Source organism: Schistocerca serialis, unplaced genomic scaffold (genome assembly GCF_023864345.2).
Source record: "Schistocerca serialis cubense isolate TAMUIC-IGC-003099 unplaced genomic scaffold, iqSchSeri2.2 HiC_scaffold_1401, whole genome shotgun sequence".
Taxonomy (NCBI): Eukaryota; Metazoa; Arthropoda; class Insecta; order Orthoptera; family Acrididae; genus Schistocerca; species Schistocerca serialis.
The window spans coordinates 488,652-508,178 of NW_026047627.1; the positions used below are offsets into that span (position 1 = coordinate 488,652).

Sequence of the window (19,527 nt, forward strand, 5' to 3'; positions counted from 1 at the left end):
CCTGAGGACAGAGCAGCGTCGACCTGACCGCCGCAGGCAAAAGCGACTCCCGCCGCTGAACACCACAGAACGCCGCTCAGTGCCCCAGCTGATTCTGGTCCTACACTATGCTGCTTGTGGCGTGGTGTCAGTGGTAGCCACAGATCTCAACCCAGGTTACATCGGTCTGTCTGAGATGGCTGGTGAACTCAGCTCTCTGTTGTCTCCACCCCAACCCGTGGCTATACATTCTGCAGTCGTTGCCCTACAGCCAGATGCCAGTGTAATGTGTCGGTACGATGCTCTCAAGTCCCTCATGCCGATGATTCGTTTTTTTTACAGAGTAGTTAAGATGCACGTTCTTTGGACTTTCTCTTTTGCGATTTGCGCTGAGTAATTCCAATAGCATTAGGAACAGAACAAACATCGTGTACACACATCATTCTCCATCTGTAGCAATGTCTTTTTTGTACTGAAAATAGGCTCGCATAAGAACAAAATGCCAAAAATCTGGCACGGGCATAAAAATAATGCAGTATTTTTCTTAAAGACGTTGTATCTGCCATTAACTGTAACATTATTTGTTTTCACGACTACATTTTCGATCCTGTGCCCTTTATACAGCTATACAACAATAACCGAAAAGTGAAGTGCAGATGGCATGTATAGAACGCCACTATCCTCCCATACATGAGGCAGTTATATTACAAAAAATGCTAAAAACAGCACATCACTTGCATCGGGCCACTGGAGGTGTCAAAATTTACGAATCTTCTGACGTGTGTATATCTCACTGTTGTCTCTGTATGTTGAGTCTCCTAACTGCGAGTGTACATCAACTTTAGATGAGCGTAAAGATCATAGTTATGCCATAAGATAAATTTATTGTTACTGGTGTTAACTTCACTAACATGAATACCCTCAAATCACTGTTCATGTTGTTTATACGACAACTGAGGTGGTTGGTGGGGAACATACTCACATGTCGTTTCTTCTTTGCCCTTAGCAGTGATTGTACATGCCACAGTAAACGTTTTATACCAGAGTATATTAATATCGTGTTTACATTTGTTAACAAAATTTGGCATTCTGTTTACGATACAAGCATTTGGTGTAAAGAAATAAGATAAGACATTTCTTTATTGTGATAGTGCGTAATAGTACATATGGTATCCATCGTCAAAGGCTTACAGTAGCTTGACTGCTCATAAAAACATGGCAATAATAATTATATATATATATATATATATATATATATATATATATATATATATATATATATAATTTCACATGTGTATTCTTTGTACCACATTAACATCACAAAGATATAAATCGCATTCACAACAACTTTCGTACATGAATTGATCCGGTGGACAAATAAAAAGAAAAAGGAGTACAAAAAAAGAGATAAAAACATGTGATGGGATACATGTCACACATTACAGAACATTATGTGTATCATCATGTAATTGTAAAATGTACTGTTAATATGTAAGGTACTGTACCAGTACCAATGTAGTCATACATTTCCATGGTCCTTAGAAAGTTTAGGCCGAGAATGGCTTTTTCAGCTACACTTGCAAAACACCTTATTCAATTTTTTACTGAATTACTAAAATATATTACTTATGTTAAAATAAATACATCCTAAATATAAAAACGTTTGTGAGTGGACATAATTCTTCCTCATTTCCATACATATCATACAACTCACGGCACGGGAAACGTCATAAAGACTACTCATATTAAAAAACCAGCATAGACACGATTCTGTGCAAATCGTTACGTCCTATGCTTGTCAGTAAGTCAAAGTCAAATAGCCAAACTATACATTCTCATTTGTGTTACTTTGTATTATTAGCACATAAAACAGACTGGAATTTATCTCGATGTCTCTTATTTCTTAAATCTGTCTTATTGTTGGGGAAGCTGTGTGGGTGATTTTTGAAATAGTTGTATATTTCCACTTCTTCAGGTATTTTGATACTTCTACCATTAGGTTAATTTTTATTACTGGATCTACGTTAGGTGATGGTACTCCTCTCTCTTTGCTTGATGTGCTCTTTAAATTTTCCGCTGGAATATGAGCTTTGTAACGTCCGGTCAAGGTGTCCGTGCTGTAACTCATACGATTACTGACATAGTGTTTTGATCTAGTTTCAAAAGGTAAATGCTACCTGCATACACTTTGTGGGGGCAGAAAGTGAAAGCTGTGCTTCTACAGAAATCTGATCCACTGGCTTGTTCACCAGTCCGTCGTCTCCCGTCTTGTGCAGAACTGCAGGCCCAGGCGGCTGTTTACCGGGAACGCCTCTCCAGCTTCTGGCGGGACTTGGCGCAGCTGCTCTCACTCGGTGCGACGCACGCCTCACAGCTGTTGGTTCCCCTCGCATTCGAACGTATGGTAAGTGGAGTTTTTTCCTCCTCTTATAAACTGTATTATACGTACAGGGGGTGAGAAAATGACACACACCACCTAGTCTGTTCTTGGGGAGTGTTTCCCAGTTTACCTTCTTCACACTGTAGCTATCTTTGGCTCTCCAGTTCTAATACTAACCATCTGGAAGAATTCTGAACCAACCTCTACTTCTGTGAGCCTTTTTGGGCTAAGATACAGGGATGCTAAGCTCGGAATGGTTAGAGATCGAAGAAAATCGTCTGTATCTTACTTTTCTCGTATTTGCTAGCTACTTCTTTTACAGATTCAGATAACTTTGCATCCAGTCCTGCTTTACAAGCTGAAGCATATTAGCTTCATATTTAGTGGAGAGTGGTCTAGAGTCTCAGTGTGGCATTTCAAGTCTCCATCAGAATTTTATCTTCCTAAGAATCTCTAATCCATATGGGAGGCCTATAAAATTACTTATGCTCAACATGGAGGTTCGTCAACTTCAAATCTCGTAATGAACCTGTATACATACCACATAATTTATACAGTTCGTTACAACTGCTCAAACTCTTCCCACCTTAACATTCACGTGACCATTTCCCACGACTTCATGATCAGACGATAGCGCAGCTGACACTTGTGGCTCGACGCCATTGGTGGCCCCCTGTGCTCACCACTGCCAGCCAGCACGGCAATGCCCCAGCCGCCGCAGCCACAGAGGACGCGCGTCAATAACGAAAACCTGCAGTTGGGGTCCACCAGTTAGCGCGTGTTGCGTCAGCGAGTGGCTTTGTTAAAGGCACTGTGCTACTACAGTCACAGGCGGAATATCTGGTGAATGCGTCAAGGCCAATGAAAATCTGTGCCAGACTAACGTGAAACCGGATGCTGCTTTCTGAGAGCATTCATCTTAGTCGTTAGCCTTTCTGCACGTGTCTTGTGGCCTAACTCGAACCATTATCGAGTTTGAATTCTCTGTCTATGATTCATGAACACTACCACCAGTGATTTTCACACTACCGAGAATAACAGCTATGTGGTCTTAACACATACACTGGACTCGCATTCGGGAGGACGACGGTTTAATCCCGTGTCCGGCCATTCTGATTTAGGGCATAGCCGATTTCCTTCCCCATCCTTCCCTAATCCGATGAGACCGATGACCTCGCTGTCTGGTCTCCTTCCCCAAACAACCCAACCTCAACACATAGAATGGCCACTGTGCATTATGACTGTTTGGATTCTGACAGTAGTATACATGGAAAGCAAAAGGACGCAGTATGATCTGTGTCTTTGTGTAAGTTTTTGTGGCGTATGTAGCAATGTGCCGGTCCCTAAAGTATCGTGTGAGCCTCATTTTGGATCCTTTGAGAAGAGAATTAGGCGATACCTGTTTTGTTGTTGTTGTTATGGTCTTCAGTCCTGAGACTGGTTTGATGCAGCTCTCCATGCTACTCTATCCAGTGCAAGCTTCTTCATCTCCCAGTACCTACTGCAACCTACATCCTTCTGAATCTGCTTAGTGTGTTCATCTCTTGGTCTCCCCCTACGATTTTTACCCTCCACGCTGCCCTCCAATACTAAATTGGTGATCCCTTGATGCCTCAGAACATATCCTACCAACCGATCCCTTCTTCTGGTCAAGTTGTGCCACAAACTTCTCTTCTCCCCAATCCTATTCAATACTTCCTCATTAGTTATGTGATCTACCCATCTAATCTTCAGCATTCTTCTGTAGCACCACATTTCGAAAGCTTCTATTCTTCTCTTGCCCAAACTATTTACCGTCCATGTTTCACTTCCATACATGGCTACACTCCATACAAATACTTTCAGAAATGGCTTCCTGACACTTAAATCTATACTCGATGTTAACAAATTTCTCTTCTTCAAAAACGCTTTCCTTGCCATTGCCAGTCTACATTTTATATCCTCTCTACTTCGACCATCATCAGTTATTTTGCTCCCCAAATAGCAAAACTCCTTAACTACTTTAAGTGTCTCATTTCCTAATCTAATTCCCTCAGCATCACCCGACTTAATTCGACTACATTCCATTATCCTCGTTTTGCTTTTGTTGATGTTCATCTTATATCCTCCTTTCAAGACACTGTCCATTCCATTCAATTGCTCTTCCAAGTCCTTTGCTGTCTCTGACAGAATTACAATGTCATCGGCGAACCTCAAAGTTTTTATTTCTTCTCCATGAATTTTAATACCTACTCCGAATTTTTCTTTTGTTTCCTTTACTGCTTGCTCAATATACAGATTGAACAACATCGGGGAGAGGCTACAACCGTGTCTTACTCCCTTCTTAACCACTGCTTCCCTTTCATGTCCCTCGACCTGTTTTAGTGAACTGAAAAGGTTCTGGGTAGATTAAATCTTTTTCCTATAAATATTACGGATGTTTACTGGATGGTAATTTCAACGATTGACAGTAGCGGGTTCCGTATTTAAGAATGGTTTCTGCCGACATCGTATCATGTCCTGTCATTGCATCTTGTTTTCGTTACCATCATCTATGCATTTCACTGCAGCAAAGGCAATTTACCTGATACGTATCCAATATTTTGTAGAGTTACTACCTCATAGCTTGCGAGAACATTTAATGGATGACTTCTTTATTACATTAGCGGTGCAGCTACGCTTCGTTGATCATACACTGCACCTGCTTAGGAAAAGTGTAATTGCGAAAAGTTATTCCGTGAAACCAGTGTTGTACAGATAGTTTCGATTTAAAGACACACTTTGCTTTCTGAATGAAACTTAAGTCTTCAGACAGCTGCAGCAGTCCTGAGGTATTCGTATTCGAGATAATTCCTCTCGTGGCTCTTCACTACAGCCCTGCAGAGTAGTACGGCAAAGCGTGCTGTGGCCCAGGTAACGACGCAGCTTACGATTTTGACCCTGGTAACTGGGCTCTCACATAATACTGTGAACAAATATGTATGTATGTATGGTCAGAATAGTTCAAATGGCTCTGAGCACTATGGGACTTAACTTCTGAGGTCATCAGTCCCCTAGAACTTAGAACTACTTAAAGCTAACTAACCTAAGGACATAACACACATCTATGCCAGAGGCAGGATTCGAACCTGCGACCGTAGCAGTCGCGCGGTTCCAGACTGAAGCGTTTAGAACCGCTCGGCCACACCAGCCGGCATAGATTAGGTCTAGATGGCAGAAAGCGCAGTGGCGGCATGGCAAGGACGACGGATTCAACGTATTGGAGGGTGCAGATACAATGCACCACCTTCCAATTCACTGCTCCTGCACAACGAGGGAAATTCTGAATTTTATTTTTCGTTTTCTATACTGCTTATCGACGTACGGGTAAGAGTCGACTGCAGCCATGTGTCACCACTGCAGTGAGTTTGGGTTTGTCTCTGCGCTGCACCCCCTACTGTGTGGACTCGGCCCGTGTCGCTCGCTGGCCTCCCTCGCCCTGTGTTGTTGTGACGCCCACAGCCGGGCTGGCAGAAGCACGGAGCGGCTCAGACCGCAAACGGGATGTTAGCTGCCCGCTGACCGCTAACCGCATGCTGTCACAGCGAGGACGTGACGCACGTCCCACACACACACACACGTAAACGCGTGCAGTATTCCTGGCGCACATCCGCAAAGCTCTACTTACGCAAATACGAATTGGAGGCGATAAATCGCGATCCCGTCTAGAACCGATCGGCCATGTATGTATGTATGTAAATTTAAAAAATATTGTATTCGAAAAGGATTTCTTTTTTTGTCTGGCTCCTGCCATCAATATAAAACTGATAAAGGAGGTATTTCATTCAAAAAATATGAAAAAGATGAACAACTGTATTGTGAAAACAACTGAAGGCTTTTTAATTTCCATTTTTTCTCGTATTTGTTATATACGTAACAGTTTTGTTATTTCGTAATTGATTCATTACAATATACACATTCTTTAGTGAATAAGGTAATTTTTTAATTTCCAATGTCTATTAAACACTTATTAGCAACTCAGAGAAAGAGAGAGAGAAGTTTTCAGTGTGTACATACTTAGAACAGCAAAAGCAATGGCAGCTCAAAAACAATACACACACACACACACACACTCACACACACACACGCACCACAAACATATAAAATACTTTCTTTACACGGATGCATATTTTACATGTTCCACACGAAGTATATACTCTGTCTCTCTCTCTCTCTCTCTCTCTCTCTCTCTCTCTCTCTCTCTCTCTCTCACACACACACACACACACGCACACACACATGTACGGACGCAGTGTGCAATGAAACATGCATAATCTCAAACATGCAGTCAGAACTGTGACAAACAGTTCATCAAACTATTCCACACACACCCAGTCAAGTGGAACACCTTTTTATCTTTTTACTAACAAATAAACCCACCCAGACATATCAGTAAATAGTCTGGGTGCAGCAGATTTCCACACCTATGCCCCCCGATGAACCACTTGTGATCGTGATAGGACACCCCCGCTTCCAGCTGGAATTGCAGTATATACCTCAGTATATAACCTCAATCGAAAGGTCTCCTGATAAGCATTTGTGGTGCAGCGCCAATGCCCTAAAGGAGGCACCTGTTGAAGTCCCTGAACGTGAAAGTCTTTCAGGCTGTGCAAATCACCGTGTTTGTCATGCAGACTTGTGGGATAGTCCAGCTCTACCTCTAGGACATATCCCTCACCAGCACCAGCAGCCACATATTTGATCTCTTTCCTCAGTCTGGTGATTTCCCCTTTGGACATCCATGAGAGCCCTTGAAAACGGAGACTTTGTTGCATGGTTTGCTTTGAGAGACAGTTTACATCCAGGTAAAGGATGAAACTGAAGTCGTGAGACAACCTGTACTCCACTCGATTATTTGCAAGTTATTTGCCTTGGCATAGCTGCGCACACATTGGCAAAGTCACTCGTGGACCGCATGTTCCAGGAAGACATGCATCTCAACGTTGGCAAGAATTCGCTGCTGGCTTGTGTCTTTCTTAACATGGCATCCCACGAAATCTCAGCCATATGCTACAGAACTTCTCGAAGATGTTGCCGGTCAGATGTACATTCGTGTTCATCATTTTACATGTTCTGATAAATCAGAGATGCCGATGTCCTGCTGTTCATTCACCAAGTGCCCGTTCTTTCCATTCATTATGAAAATGCCTCTTAGTTTACGAGCGAATCCAGATATTCGTATGGAAAGACCCCTTCTCCGTCACAAGTTGAAACTCTTGAAACTCTACATCATCGAGATATGTGGCTCCCTTTGCTGAGAATATCTCCAGGACGCGTTGGTTCAGCAAATTTCTAAAGAGACGTGAGCATGAAGCGTTGTGAATCCAGGAAGTGATGTGATCCCCTGTGAAGCGGCATGTATTTGCCAACGGTGTCAGCAATGACACTGATCTTATCATCCTACTACCCAGACTCGTCAAAGTGCTGAACTAGAAAGTGGGCATCATGCTGACCTAAATTGTGGAAAAGATGGCTGTGTGCTGTGGCAGTAGGTACTTACAGTTACATGGGTTGTCAGCTGCACTCTGGGACTTCCCCGTTACGTGGCAACAGTCTCTACAGGGAGCTTCCTCACCTCTGTCCAGTCACAGTCCCCAGATATAACGATCAGCTGCCTGCTTGCACAGTGCATCATTCTCCTTCACGTTGGTCATGAGGACGTTTTCACTATAAATGTTATAAACATCCCGGACAAGACTTTCAAGCTCAGTGAGCAGCCATCTCGCACTATTCCCTTGACATACGATTTTAATTTTAGTGCACAGAACTTTATGGCTAGCCACATATCGCATGCATCATTTTGTGACAGTGATATGGGAGGCAGAGGCACCACGTTCACACTGTACCACAGGAGCTAGGAGGCGCTCTAAATCGACGTAAACAACGAAGGGACAGAAGTGTTGGTGAGAGGCATTCTTAAACTTCGAGAACCGTTTATCCTTGATAAGCATTTCCACACCTATTGTTTCCTGGCTCTAGCAGCCAATCAGGTGTCTTTCAAGATACATGCTCTTGGTAAACGACTTGAGACATCTACAGCAAAAATATCATGCACCTTTTTTGTTTTCATTTCAGAGGAACGTAGGTGGGGCATGCATTTTATCCATACATTGTGTTGCTTATCGTCTTTAGAGATTAGCAGCACGTCTACACTTTTTGGATGTTTCTCGGCTAATATGGACAAGAAGAGGGGACCACCTAATTTACGCTCGACTTCTTTGTCGATGTACCACACATCGTGTTAATGTTTGTCTTCTTCTTATGGCTTTCCTACATTCGGCCATAAATGAGAAATTAGAACGTCAGTGGACATCTGGTGTTTGTTGTGTATCTGTATGCCCTGTATTTTTTGGTTAATTTCTATCGCTAGCGAGAAGCAACCATGGAAATCAATTTAAATTCCTCTCGTCATGATTCTGGGCATTAGGACATGCTTTTGGTTAGCAGTATATACTTTTGAAGATAGATGTAACTGGACCTGACAATAAGTTGATCAAAATCTTATGAACATAAATCAAGGCAGAGCGTACAGCTGAGTGTCTTACAGGACCCCCTTTCCTGCACCTCAGAAAAGTGACTCAGTATGACCACTCTGGTATCGAGTCACCCCATGATGTCACGACAGCTCTCCCCCTAACTTGGACAATGCTCTTCTCCTCGACAACACGTCGAACTCCTAATAACTCTGCACACAAGAAGGAGAAAGAGACGCAGTTGATAAGTATCTAAGGAAGGAGAAATAAAAATCCGTATTCGTATAATAATAGTAATAAATTCTGAGTACTTACAAGCAAAACTGTTGTTGTGTTCGTTACTGGAATGCTCTTCCAGCAACTCATCATCAGTGGGCATGTTTGTCATTAAGGGCGTATCCCACATGGGTACTAGAGGAGGTGTATGACGTCGGCAGGGGAATGTGTCTGAAAGAATATGGACTAGCCCAAACGAAAACACAGGTGCAAAAGAACTAGTAGCTGGTGGTCGCGTCAAAACAGCGATAATCGCATTGAGTACAAACTAGACCATCTCAAAAATAACAAACAAAACATTTAATACTGTAGAATAAGCGATATCTGCCTCTGAACGATCGAAGTCGTTCCCCAGAGATCATCATCATCGCCATCATCATTATCAGCTGCTGGGTTCAGATCCCACAGCGAGTAACGCCTGCTGACAGCTAGAAAAGAAGAAGTAGAACCCATAAGGATCACTTACACTACTAGCCATTAAAATTGCTACACCAAGAAGAAATGCAGATGATAAACGGGTATTCATTGGACAAATATATTAATCTAGAACTGACAGTGATTACATTTTCATGGAATTTCGGTGCGTAGATCCTGAGAAATCAGTACCCAGAACAACCACCTCTGGCCGTAATAACGGCCTTGATACGTCTGGGCATTGAGTCAAACAGAGCTTTGATGGCGTGTACAGGTATAGCTGCCCATGCAGCCTCAACACGATACCACAGTTCATCAAGAGTAGTGACTGACGTATTGTGACGAGCCAGTTGCTCGGCCACCATTGACCAGACGTATTCAATTGGTGAGAGATGTGGAGAATGTGCTGGCCAGGGCAGCAGTCGAACATTTTCTGTATCCAGAAAGGCCCGTACAGGGCCTGCAACATGCGGTCAGGAGTTGTCCCGCTGAAATGTAGGACTTCGCAGGGATCGAATGAAGGTAGAGCCACGGGTCGTAAGACATCTGCAATGTAACGTCGACTGTTCAAAGTGCCGTCATTGCGAACAAGAGATGACCGAGACGTGTAACCAATGGCACCCAATACCATCACGCCGGGTGATACGCCAGTATGGTGATGAAGAATACGCGCTTCCAATGTGCGTTCACTGCGATGTCGTCAAACACGAATGCGACCATCGTGATGCTGTAAACAGAACCTGGATTCATCCGAAAAAATGACGTTTTGCCATTCGTGCACCCAGGTTCGTCGTTGACTACACCATAGCAGGCGCTCCTGTCTGTGATGCAGCGTCAATGGTAACCGCAGCCACGGTGTCCGAGCTGATAGTCCATACTGCTGCTAACGTCATCGAACTGTTCATGCAGATGATTGTTGTCTTGCGAACGTCCCCATCTGGACATGGCTGCACGATCCATTGGAGCCATACGGATAAGATGCCTGTCATCTCGGCCGGCCGCCGTGGCCGTGCGGTTCTTGCGCTGCAGTCCGGAACCGCGGGACTGCTACGGTCGCAGGTTCCAATCCTTCCTCGGGCATGGGTGTGTGTGATGTCCTTAGGTTAGTTAGGTTTAAATAGTTCTAGGTTCTAGGGGACTTATGACCTAAGATGTTGAGTCCCATAGTGCTCAGAGCCATTTATACTATTTGAACCTGTCATCTCGACTGCTAGTGATACGAGACCGTTGGGATACAGCACGGCGTTCCGTATTACCTTCCTGAACCCACCGATTCCATATTCTGCTAACAGTCATTGGATCTCGACCAACGCGAGCAGCAATGTCGCGATACGATAAACTGCAATCGCGATAGGCTACAATCAGACCTTCATCAAAGTCGGAAACGTGATGGTGCCCATTTCTCCTCCTTACACGAGGCATCATAACACCGCTTCACCAGGCAACGCCGGTCAACTGCTGTTTGTGTATGAAAAATCGGTTGGAAACTTTCCTCATGTCAGCACGTTGTAGGTGTCGCCACCGGCGCCAACATTGTTTGAATGCTCTGAAAAGCTAATCATTTGCATATCACAGCATCTTCTTCCTGTCGGTTACATTTCGCGTCTGTAGCACGTCATCTTCATGGTGTGGCAATTTTAATGGCCAGTAGTGTATAAACAAAAACACTGTAGAAAATATGTATACTTGCTTTCATCCTCAGCCAAGCTGACCATGATGAATGACATCACACCGTCGTCGGTAAACAGTGAGAACAGTGCGGCGTCATCATTGTTATCCAACGTGCGTGGCCATGACTGCAGTCACCATCGTCGTCACGGATACCGCACGAGCGCTTGACTCCGATATCAGGGCTGGCTGGCAGTCGGAGAGAGAGAAAGACTCGGGTCGCCCTCCGCAGGGCTGTTTACAAACCCCTTCAGCCACGCAGCGTGCGCTGATCAGCAATTCAAGTCGCAGTTCATCACGCTTCTTCTCTCCCCACTAACATTACTTACACATAGCGCATTGCGACAGTGCCCAGCGTGTTGGTACACATTTGAACATGCCTCTCTCAACTTGCTACTACTCTCATTAATTACCAAGCGTGGACGCAAGGCAGCACAAACGGGTTTATTTCTCGTAAGAAGAAGAACTTCCACATATTAAACGAGTGGGATTGTGCTGTGACAGAAATGCACGAAATGGAATATGCTGGCTACAAGTAGCTGCTGATCGGTTACGTTTTGAGTGACACATTGCAGAAACTTGGGAAATCATCTCGACAGTTCTCCAAAAAGAGTGTAGATGTCACTTGGTAAATAAACGTAGCTGACAAAAGAACTGTAAAAAATGAGCTCGGGAGTATCTAAATAAATACAAAAATTTTATTAAGAAAATAATATTTGCACATATCTGCAACACAAGTAAATCCGTTTTTCTCTCCACCACCGTGCACTTGCCTAAGGTGTCTGACTGACATACAGTTGAATGATTCCAAATTCAGGATGGCAGTGTTCTTGAAAATATCCCACATTCTTGCACCACCTCACGACCTTTGACGTGCATGACGCTCTCTCTGTGATCACAGTTTCGGAGTGATGTCAGCATATCCTCACAGGTCATTCCTGTATCGTGGCGGCTACTGCGATAGTGGAATCGAGTCAATCACGCTACTGTCTTCCAAGACATGTCACACCTCATTGTTCTGAGCAGCTGGGCAGAAGTGACAACTGTGTAGAAACTTGTCGAAACACAGACTGAGTCGATGTGTGTGACAACAGCCGCACCTTTAATCATCTTTAAACATGAAGCGGCCGCACTCGTCGTGGAGGCCTCGCCCGTGAGCACCAATGTTGTACCAGGAGACAGGCAGCTTGGACCCTGGCAAGCAGGTCTTCAGCTGTATCTACAGGTGTTTTGTACATAACCTCAGAGAATGAGGTCTAGGGTTGTAAGATCCAGCGATCGCAATGGCCATCAGAGAGGACCCCCCCCCCCCCCCTTTCCAGTCCTACAATGAGTGTGAGTATTCTTCAGGTGCTTGCAAACATTAACATCAAAGTGGAATGATCTTGGATAATGCCCGAAAATACCTTGACAGAATCTTTGCTGTTGGCCTCCGATATGGGTGGCGTGGGTGTTGTCCTCATTCTGGATCTGCCTGTTTGGCTTTTGAAAACAACATCACGCATGAATGAGGCCTCATCCACAAACAATACAAACTGTATGAAGTTGGACAGTACAGCGCTGTGAACGATACTGGATTGACACAAGCAGACATAGGGCTCAAAATCCGTTCGTCGCAGTGCTTGCACATTTCATCTTTGATTACTCATTGTGCGCTGTACACAGCAACACACCTCACCATGAACACGACACAAGCTATCTGATGCAATGGACAGCTGACAGCAGGGTCAGTGGTGTGCTTGCGGCACAGGTTAATGCGCCACTGCGATGCTTGACTGCTACGAGCCTAGTTGTGCACAGTAGGTCCGTTTGGTGGTCAGGTGTGTACACTGTTTATCAGCTGCTACTGTTCGAGTGCACAACGGACACCCGAGATCTTTGCAAGGGTGTGAAGAACTGCAGGCATCATTGCAATACATGCATTCATTCAGACTGACAGTCGTTACTTTGAAGAATTGCTATGAGCTACATTGTTGTTAGGTGGTGTATGCTGTGTATGTCCTTAACACAATAAATATGCACTTTCGAGTATTGGTTCCCTATCTCAATATAATCTATTGTGGAACCACTGTCACCTGTTTCAGTGTGACCCAAAAGGATTGGAGACTCCACGTACAGAGAACAAGAACAGTTCTGTCCCACTTCCCTCAGACACACCCATGTCTGTGGTGAGCACTCACCTTCCAGAACAACATACTGGGTGATGCTAGGGTAGATAGAAGAAAGGAAAACAGAATGGGCAAGTGCGAGAGGGACTCACGCACTAAGGGTTCTGTACAAACTCCCAATAGTGGGAATCGAGATTCCCAATGATTTTTACCTGTTATCGACACTTTGTAACTTTACTGGCAAGATACTGGTCCCAGGAATACCAAGATCGGTTCAAAAATTCTACGTTATTTCCTCAGCCCAGCCCAAACAAACAAGAACAAGCAAGCAGTGGACTTTAGTTTATGTATGTAGGGAGAGAAGATTTAATAACACATTTCTGTTTACGTACTAAATCATGAATGCAACATACATTTTAAGTTTGGATGCAGTAATGTTCGTATGTTATACTTTCAACAGGTGGTGAATACAATGTATGTCCAAATCGAAAACGACATTTTTATGTGATATAATTACAAGTTGACAAGTTTCAGATTTTTTGCTTTACTTGCACCGGAAAACTTAGTTGTTGCCAAATCTCATGATTCCAAGTCAATGGAGGGCACCCTATAGGCTTCGATGAGTGAGTTTTCGATTATCAAAACACGAGACACAAACGGCCGTCCGTATCTGTTGACTGGAGTGAGTTATAAGCTTACAGTTTTTACGCCGCCAAGGGTCCATATACCTTTGTATGTCACATAATTTGAACATGATACCCAGAACGTATCCAGAGAAAAAGATTCCTAACAGATGGACAGACAAATAGACAGACTGATAAAAAATAACACGAAAAGTATTTTCTAGAGTTATATAGTTACCAATTATGGATTTTAAGACTTTGTCCTTTATTTGCACTGTGAAATCTGGCTTCTTCCAAAATGTCATGATTCTAAATCAACACGGAGCACCTTATGGATTTTTGTGAGTGATTTTTCAAGTATGAAAATATGTAATTTAAATGGCCATATCTTTATTGCCGTGACTTAGAAACCTACAATTTGTACAACGCCAAAGGAACATAGACCTTAATATGTGATATAAATGTGAACTTCGTACCCCAAAAATGGTCCAGAAAAAATGATCTTAACGCTCGGACAGTCAATACATTCCTTCAAATCTGCAATATTCGAGACGTGTTCAGATACAGACGACATCGTGTTAGATGACGAGCAACAAACGCAAATTTTCGGCAAAAGCGATGAGCCAGGCAATAGACAAACGATACAAAATTTTGAGTCAAACTGACATTTCCCGTGTGCACAACTAACTCAGATAATGTTTCAGATATGGAGCGGCTGATGTCTATCGTTGCGTTTGTAGAAGGTCATAACATGTGTTCAGGTTTCTCACATCGTTGGTAACGAGTAGGATTTTGACGGATTTGTCAACAGTCTGGCCATTCTATTTTCGAAAATCGTTCAAAAGTTTGAATAGAATCTCGTCAGAGCTCCAGCCACGCCATGTGGCTTTACACGTAGGAACTCGACGCTGCTGGCAGCTGCAGAACATTTCAGTTGGATGCATCGTCACGGGAGTATACATTCATACATTCAGACGTCTGTAGTGTCAACTACCAAGAAATATCTGCACCTCTCTTATCGGATGTCACAGTTTGAGTAATGTATTTATTTAATAAAACCCCACTAGGCATCTGCTGTGCATTAATGTTTTTATGCCTGCACAAAACTGAATGTACTACACTCATGCGCTGGCAGTAATTTCAGTGTCATGTAATAGTGCTACATTTAACTGTATATTAAGACAGGCTGCTGCTTGTGGATGTTATGAAAGTAATTTGAACTATTTTCTGTGTGTCTCAGGGTAACCACGCAAGTGATCAGCAACTCCACGGTTGGATTAAGGACATGGAACGTGTGAAAGACATGCTGCGCACGAAATTAACTGGATGGGTACATGACATGCAATTAGCCAGCAAACAGGTGGAGCACTACGAGGTGGAAGAAGACAAGGACAGGCCAGGGCACTTGATAATCAGGTATAAACCAGTGTACACTCAAATGTCTGTCGTACTCACTATGGTTTATTTGAGTTTATCTCACTTTTATCCATGGAAGTACGCATTAAAGTTATAGAAAACACAGGGATCATATAATTCAAAATGGAGTAAATAACTAGCATTAATAGACAGTAGTGAAGGACATGGTTACAGAAACTCGTGATTTACAAAGGTTTTTGACTCCGTTTAGCCTTCGATTTTTTGATTTGCGAGCGAGAGGAAAGCGGAATAGTCTCTCGAGTGTTTGACATATGGGGCTGTGGAATGGAGTAGTGTAGGAGATGTGTTGGCACTATGGAGTGTGACCAGGTGGCTTCCTATGTGGGAATGGGCAAGCTCCCAGCAGGCACCCCAGGTCTTGTGGCGGTGTTCTTGGATTCTTTTAGGAGGCTTATTGTGAGGTAGCTATGGAGGTGGAAGACGTGGAATAGGATGGACAATTAGACTCAGCCGTGATTGCTATCAATTGGATGAAAGACTTCTGCAGTTATATCTGAAGAGGTCGGTAGGGGAGCTACTTTGGGATGAGTGTGTCTGGGAAATGGACTAGGTCTTCTGAAACGAAGGTGAACAACCGACATCCACAGTTAAGTTCATCATGAGAACTGATGTGGGTAAACAGCTGTGGAGAGGCAGTGGTCAGTGTGAGGAACGAAATTATGTGCTATAGGATGATGACAGAGACAGGCAGTAGGACAGATCACGGTCAGGGTGGTAAAATACACACTCAGGATAAAGTATTATGCAGGGTGATTGAACATGATTTGTAGCCAACTGGAGCTGTTTTTGAGGAACGGTATTGTTACTCCGCAATGTTTATTGTGTGGGGATTTTTGGTTTGCTACTCCACATCTGTCATCAGAACTGTGAGTGGGTTACCGGTTCACTGTGTACGGACACATGCAGATAGTGTGACGGGATAAAACTATCGACATTCGGTCAGGCAGTGGGAATGAAGGTAACAGTGGTTGGGAAGGTGAACTGAAAATCGGAGATGCGTAGATTTGAGGACAGGGGTGCACTACACAAAGGAAGCAGCTGATCGGATAGCAGAGTACTTGTGGAGCGCACATGGGGGGTTTCAGGCTAGCCAGTAGTTTGAGGTACTCTCATGAACACTCGCCAGTTGGTACACATTTACGGAAATCAGATAGCTTTCAGAGTAAAGTCAGTTCGACTCTGAAACTATTATCAGTCAACTGTCGAAGTATTTGTAACGTAGTTCCCAAATATGCTCTCCTCCATGAACGTTCTCAGCCTCAAATTATTCTTGAATTGAGAGCTGGCTAAGACCCAAAGTAAAAAAACTCTGAGATATTTAGCGAGTCGTGGAATGTTTATCGGAAAGACATATTCGACGCCGTAGGAGGGGAAGCGTTCATTGCAGTTGACAAAAAATATTCTCTTTACTGAGGTTGAATTTGAGTGCAATAGTGAAGTTACGTGGTCGCACATAACAGGACTAGGTGAAACCATATCAGTTGTTGGATGTTTTTACCACGCACCCGACTGCGCTGGGACAGATTTTGAGCCATTCAAAGAATCAGCATTGCATAAATATCCAGATCACGGGACACTAGCTGGCGGTGACCTTAACCTACCGAGTATAGACTGGGACGTCTATGGATTCACTGCAGGTCGTGCACACAGACGGTCTTGTAAAGGACTTTTGAACACGTTTTCCGAAAACTGTGTTGAGCAGCTAGTTCGTCAGCCAGCACAAACAGGCAGGACCTTATCGATGGCGTCACCATAGAGATGGGGATTAGTGATCATGATGTCATCATAGCGTCTATGGTTACGAAAGTCAGTAAACCAGTCGAGAACGCTAGGAGAGTTGATATGTAGTTGTCAGCGTCTCACTTAGACAATAAAATACAATAATTTAATTCCAGAATTATGGCCATAGAGGAATTATGGCTAAAGTTTAAAGAGACTGTAAATCGTGATCCGGAAAGTATGCGCCTACTAAGTGGATCAAAGGCGGAAAAGACTCATCGTGCTTTAATAACAAAATTCGGAAAATGCTGAGGAACGAAATGCTGTTACATTCTCGGTTCAAAAGAGAACGCGAAAATGAGGACAGCAAGATTTGTAGAGATTCGTGCGTCTGTGAAAAGATCTGTGCGCGAAGCATACAACAGCTACCACCGGAGAACCGGAAAAAGTTTTGGTCTTCTGCAAAATCGTTAAGCGGATATAACGCTTCGATTATAGTCACACGTTGACCAGTCTGCTTTGGCGCTAGAATATTCCAAAAGGAAGGCAGAAGTTAAAAATTCCTCGTTTAAGAAATCGTTCACGCAGGAGAACGGTACAAACGTACCGTCGTTTGACCATCGCACAGAGTCCCGTATGGGAGAGAAACAGCTGAAACAGCTGAAAATAAATAAGTGGCAATGCCTAGGTGGAATGCCAATTTGGTTTTACAAAGAGTAGTGTGCGGCACTGGCCCCTTACTTAGCTTGCATTTACCGCGAATCTTGCGATCAGCGCTAAGAACCAAGTGCAAGTGAAGAAAGGTAAAAGAACGGACCGAGAAAATTGCAGGCTAATATCCCTAACACCTGTTACCTACCGAATCCTTGAACATATTCTCAGTTCGAACATAATCAACTTTCTTCAGACTAAGGAGCTTATGTGCACAAATCAACACGGTTTTGGTAAGCATCGCTTCTGGGAAAGTCACCTTTTCCTTTTCTCGCATGATGCACTGAGAGCTATGGATGAAGGGCAACAGGCAGATTCCATATTTCTAGATTTCTCGAAAGCATTTGACACGGTGTCCCATTGTGGGGTGCTAACGCAAGGACGAGCATATGGAATAAGTTGAGTGACTGCAAGTTGACACAAGATGACAAAATTTCTAGTTGGTGTGATGAATGGCAGGTGGCTCTTGCTGTAGACGAAAGCGGATGAGTGGCAAAAACGAACCCGCAATATCCGGATAAGGCACTCCAAGTGTCCTGCTTGCCACAGTCACTTCGTTGAAATATCTGGACGTAATGTTGCGAAGCGAGATGAAATTGAATAAACGTGTGAGGATTCTGGTAGGAAAGGCGAACGGTCGACTTGGGTTTATTGGGAGAGTTTTGTGAAAGTGTGGTTCGTATGTAAGGGAGACCCCGTGTAGGACGCCAGAGCGACTTCTTGTTCAGCATTGCTCGAGTGTTTGGGATCTGCTCCAGGTCGGATAGAGAGAAGACATCGAAACAATTCAGGGGGAGCAGGTAGATTTCTTACCGGAGTTTCGATCAGCATGCAAGTGTTACGTATATGCTTCTGGAGCTCAGGAGGGAATTGCTGCAGTGAAGAAGACACTAAAAAAAAAAAATGGCTCTGAGCACTATGGGACTTAACATCTTAGGTCATCAGTCCCCTAGAACTTAGAACTACTTAAACCTAACTAACCTAAGGACATCACACACATTCATGCCCGAGGCAGGATTCGAACCTGCGACCGTAGCAGTCCCACGATTCCGGACTGCAGCGCCTAGAACCGTACGGCCATCGCGGCCAGCGAAGACACTCATTTCGAAGAAACCAACTGAGGAAGTGCAGAGAACCGGCACTTGAAGCTGGCTGCAGAACGATCCTAATGACGCCAGCATACATTTCTGGTATGGACCACGAAGACAAGATACGAGGAATTACGGGTCCTAAGGAGGCATATAGACAGGCGTCTGTCCCTCGCTCTGTCAGCGAGCGGAACAGGAAAGGAAACAACTAGTTGTGGAACAGGGTACCCTCCGCCACGCACCGGACGGTAGCTTGCGGATTATGTATGTAGATGTAGATACAAAGGACGATAGTTGATAGGAATTATTGGTTTCATGTTCGTAAATTTAGTGAAAACACTTTTGGCTTGGTTTCATTTGGAATCGTGATGTTTTATCTATTCTATTTCATTTGTTTGGTCTTATGACTGCATGCATGAGGGTTGTGGTGTAATAGGTGGCCCCAGTTGTGTGTAGATAAGGACATTGACAGGAGTTTATGACGGCGGTGACGAAGCTACAATGGTGGTGGATGTGGTTGGAACTTCCGGCTCCGGCAGTGGTGGGGGCGATGGGGCGGGCCGCGGTTTGGGGCTGGCGACGGTGATGGCGATAGAGCCAGCGACGCTGTTGGAGAGGGAGTCGACGGTGGCG

The 19,527-nt window shown here is 44.0% G+C and overlaps 1 protein-coding gene across 1 annotated transcript in view; it reads left to right on the forward strand.

The window, feature by feature from the left end:
* The window catches only part of LOC126442694 (uncharacterized), a 104,397-nt gene that overhangs the window by 58,517 nt on the left and 26,353 nt on the right, over nucleotides 1-19,527 (forward strand). The window contains exons 8-9 of the mRNA XM_050090743.1: nucleotides 2,232-2,383; nucleotides 15,180-15,355. Coding sequence (XP_049946700.1) covers nucleotides 2,232-2,383; nucleotides 15,180-15,355 — 328 coding nt within the window. The remainder of the gene's footprint in view (nucleotides 1-2,231; nucleotides 2,384-15,179; nucleotides 15,356-19,527) is intronic.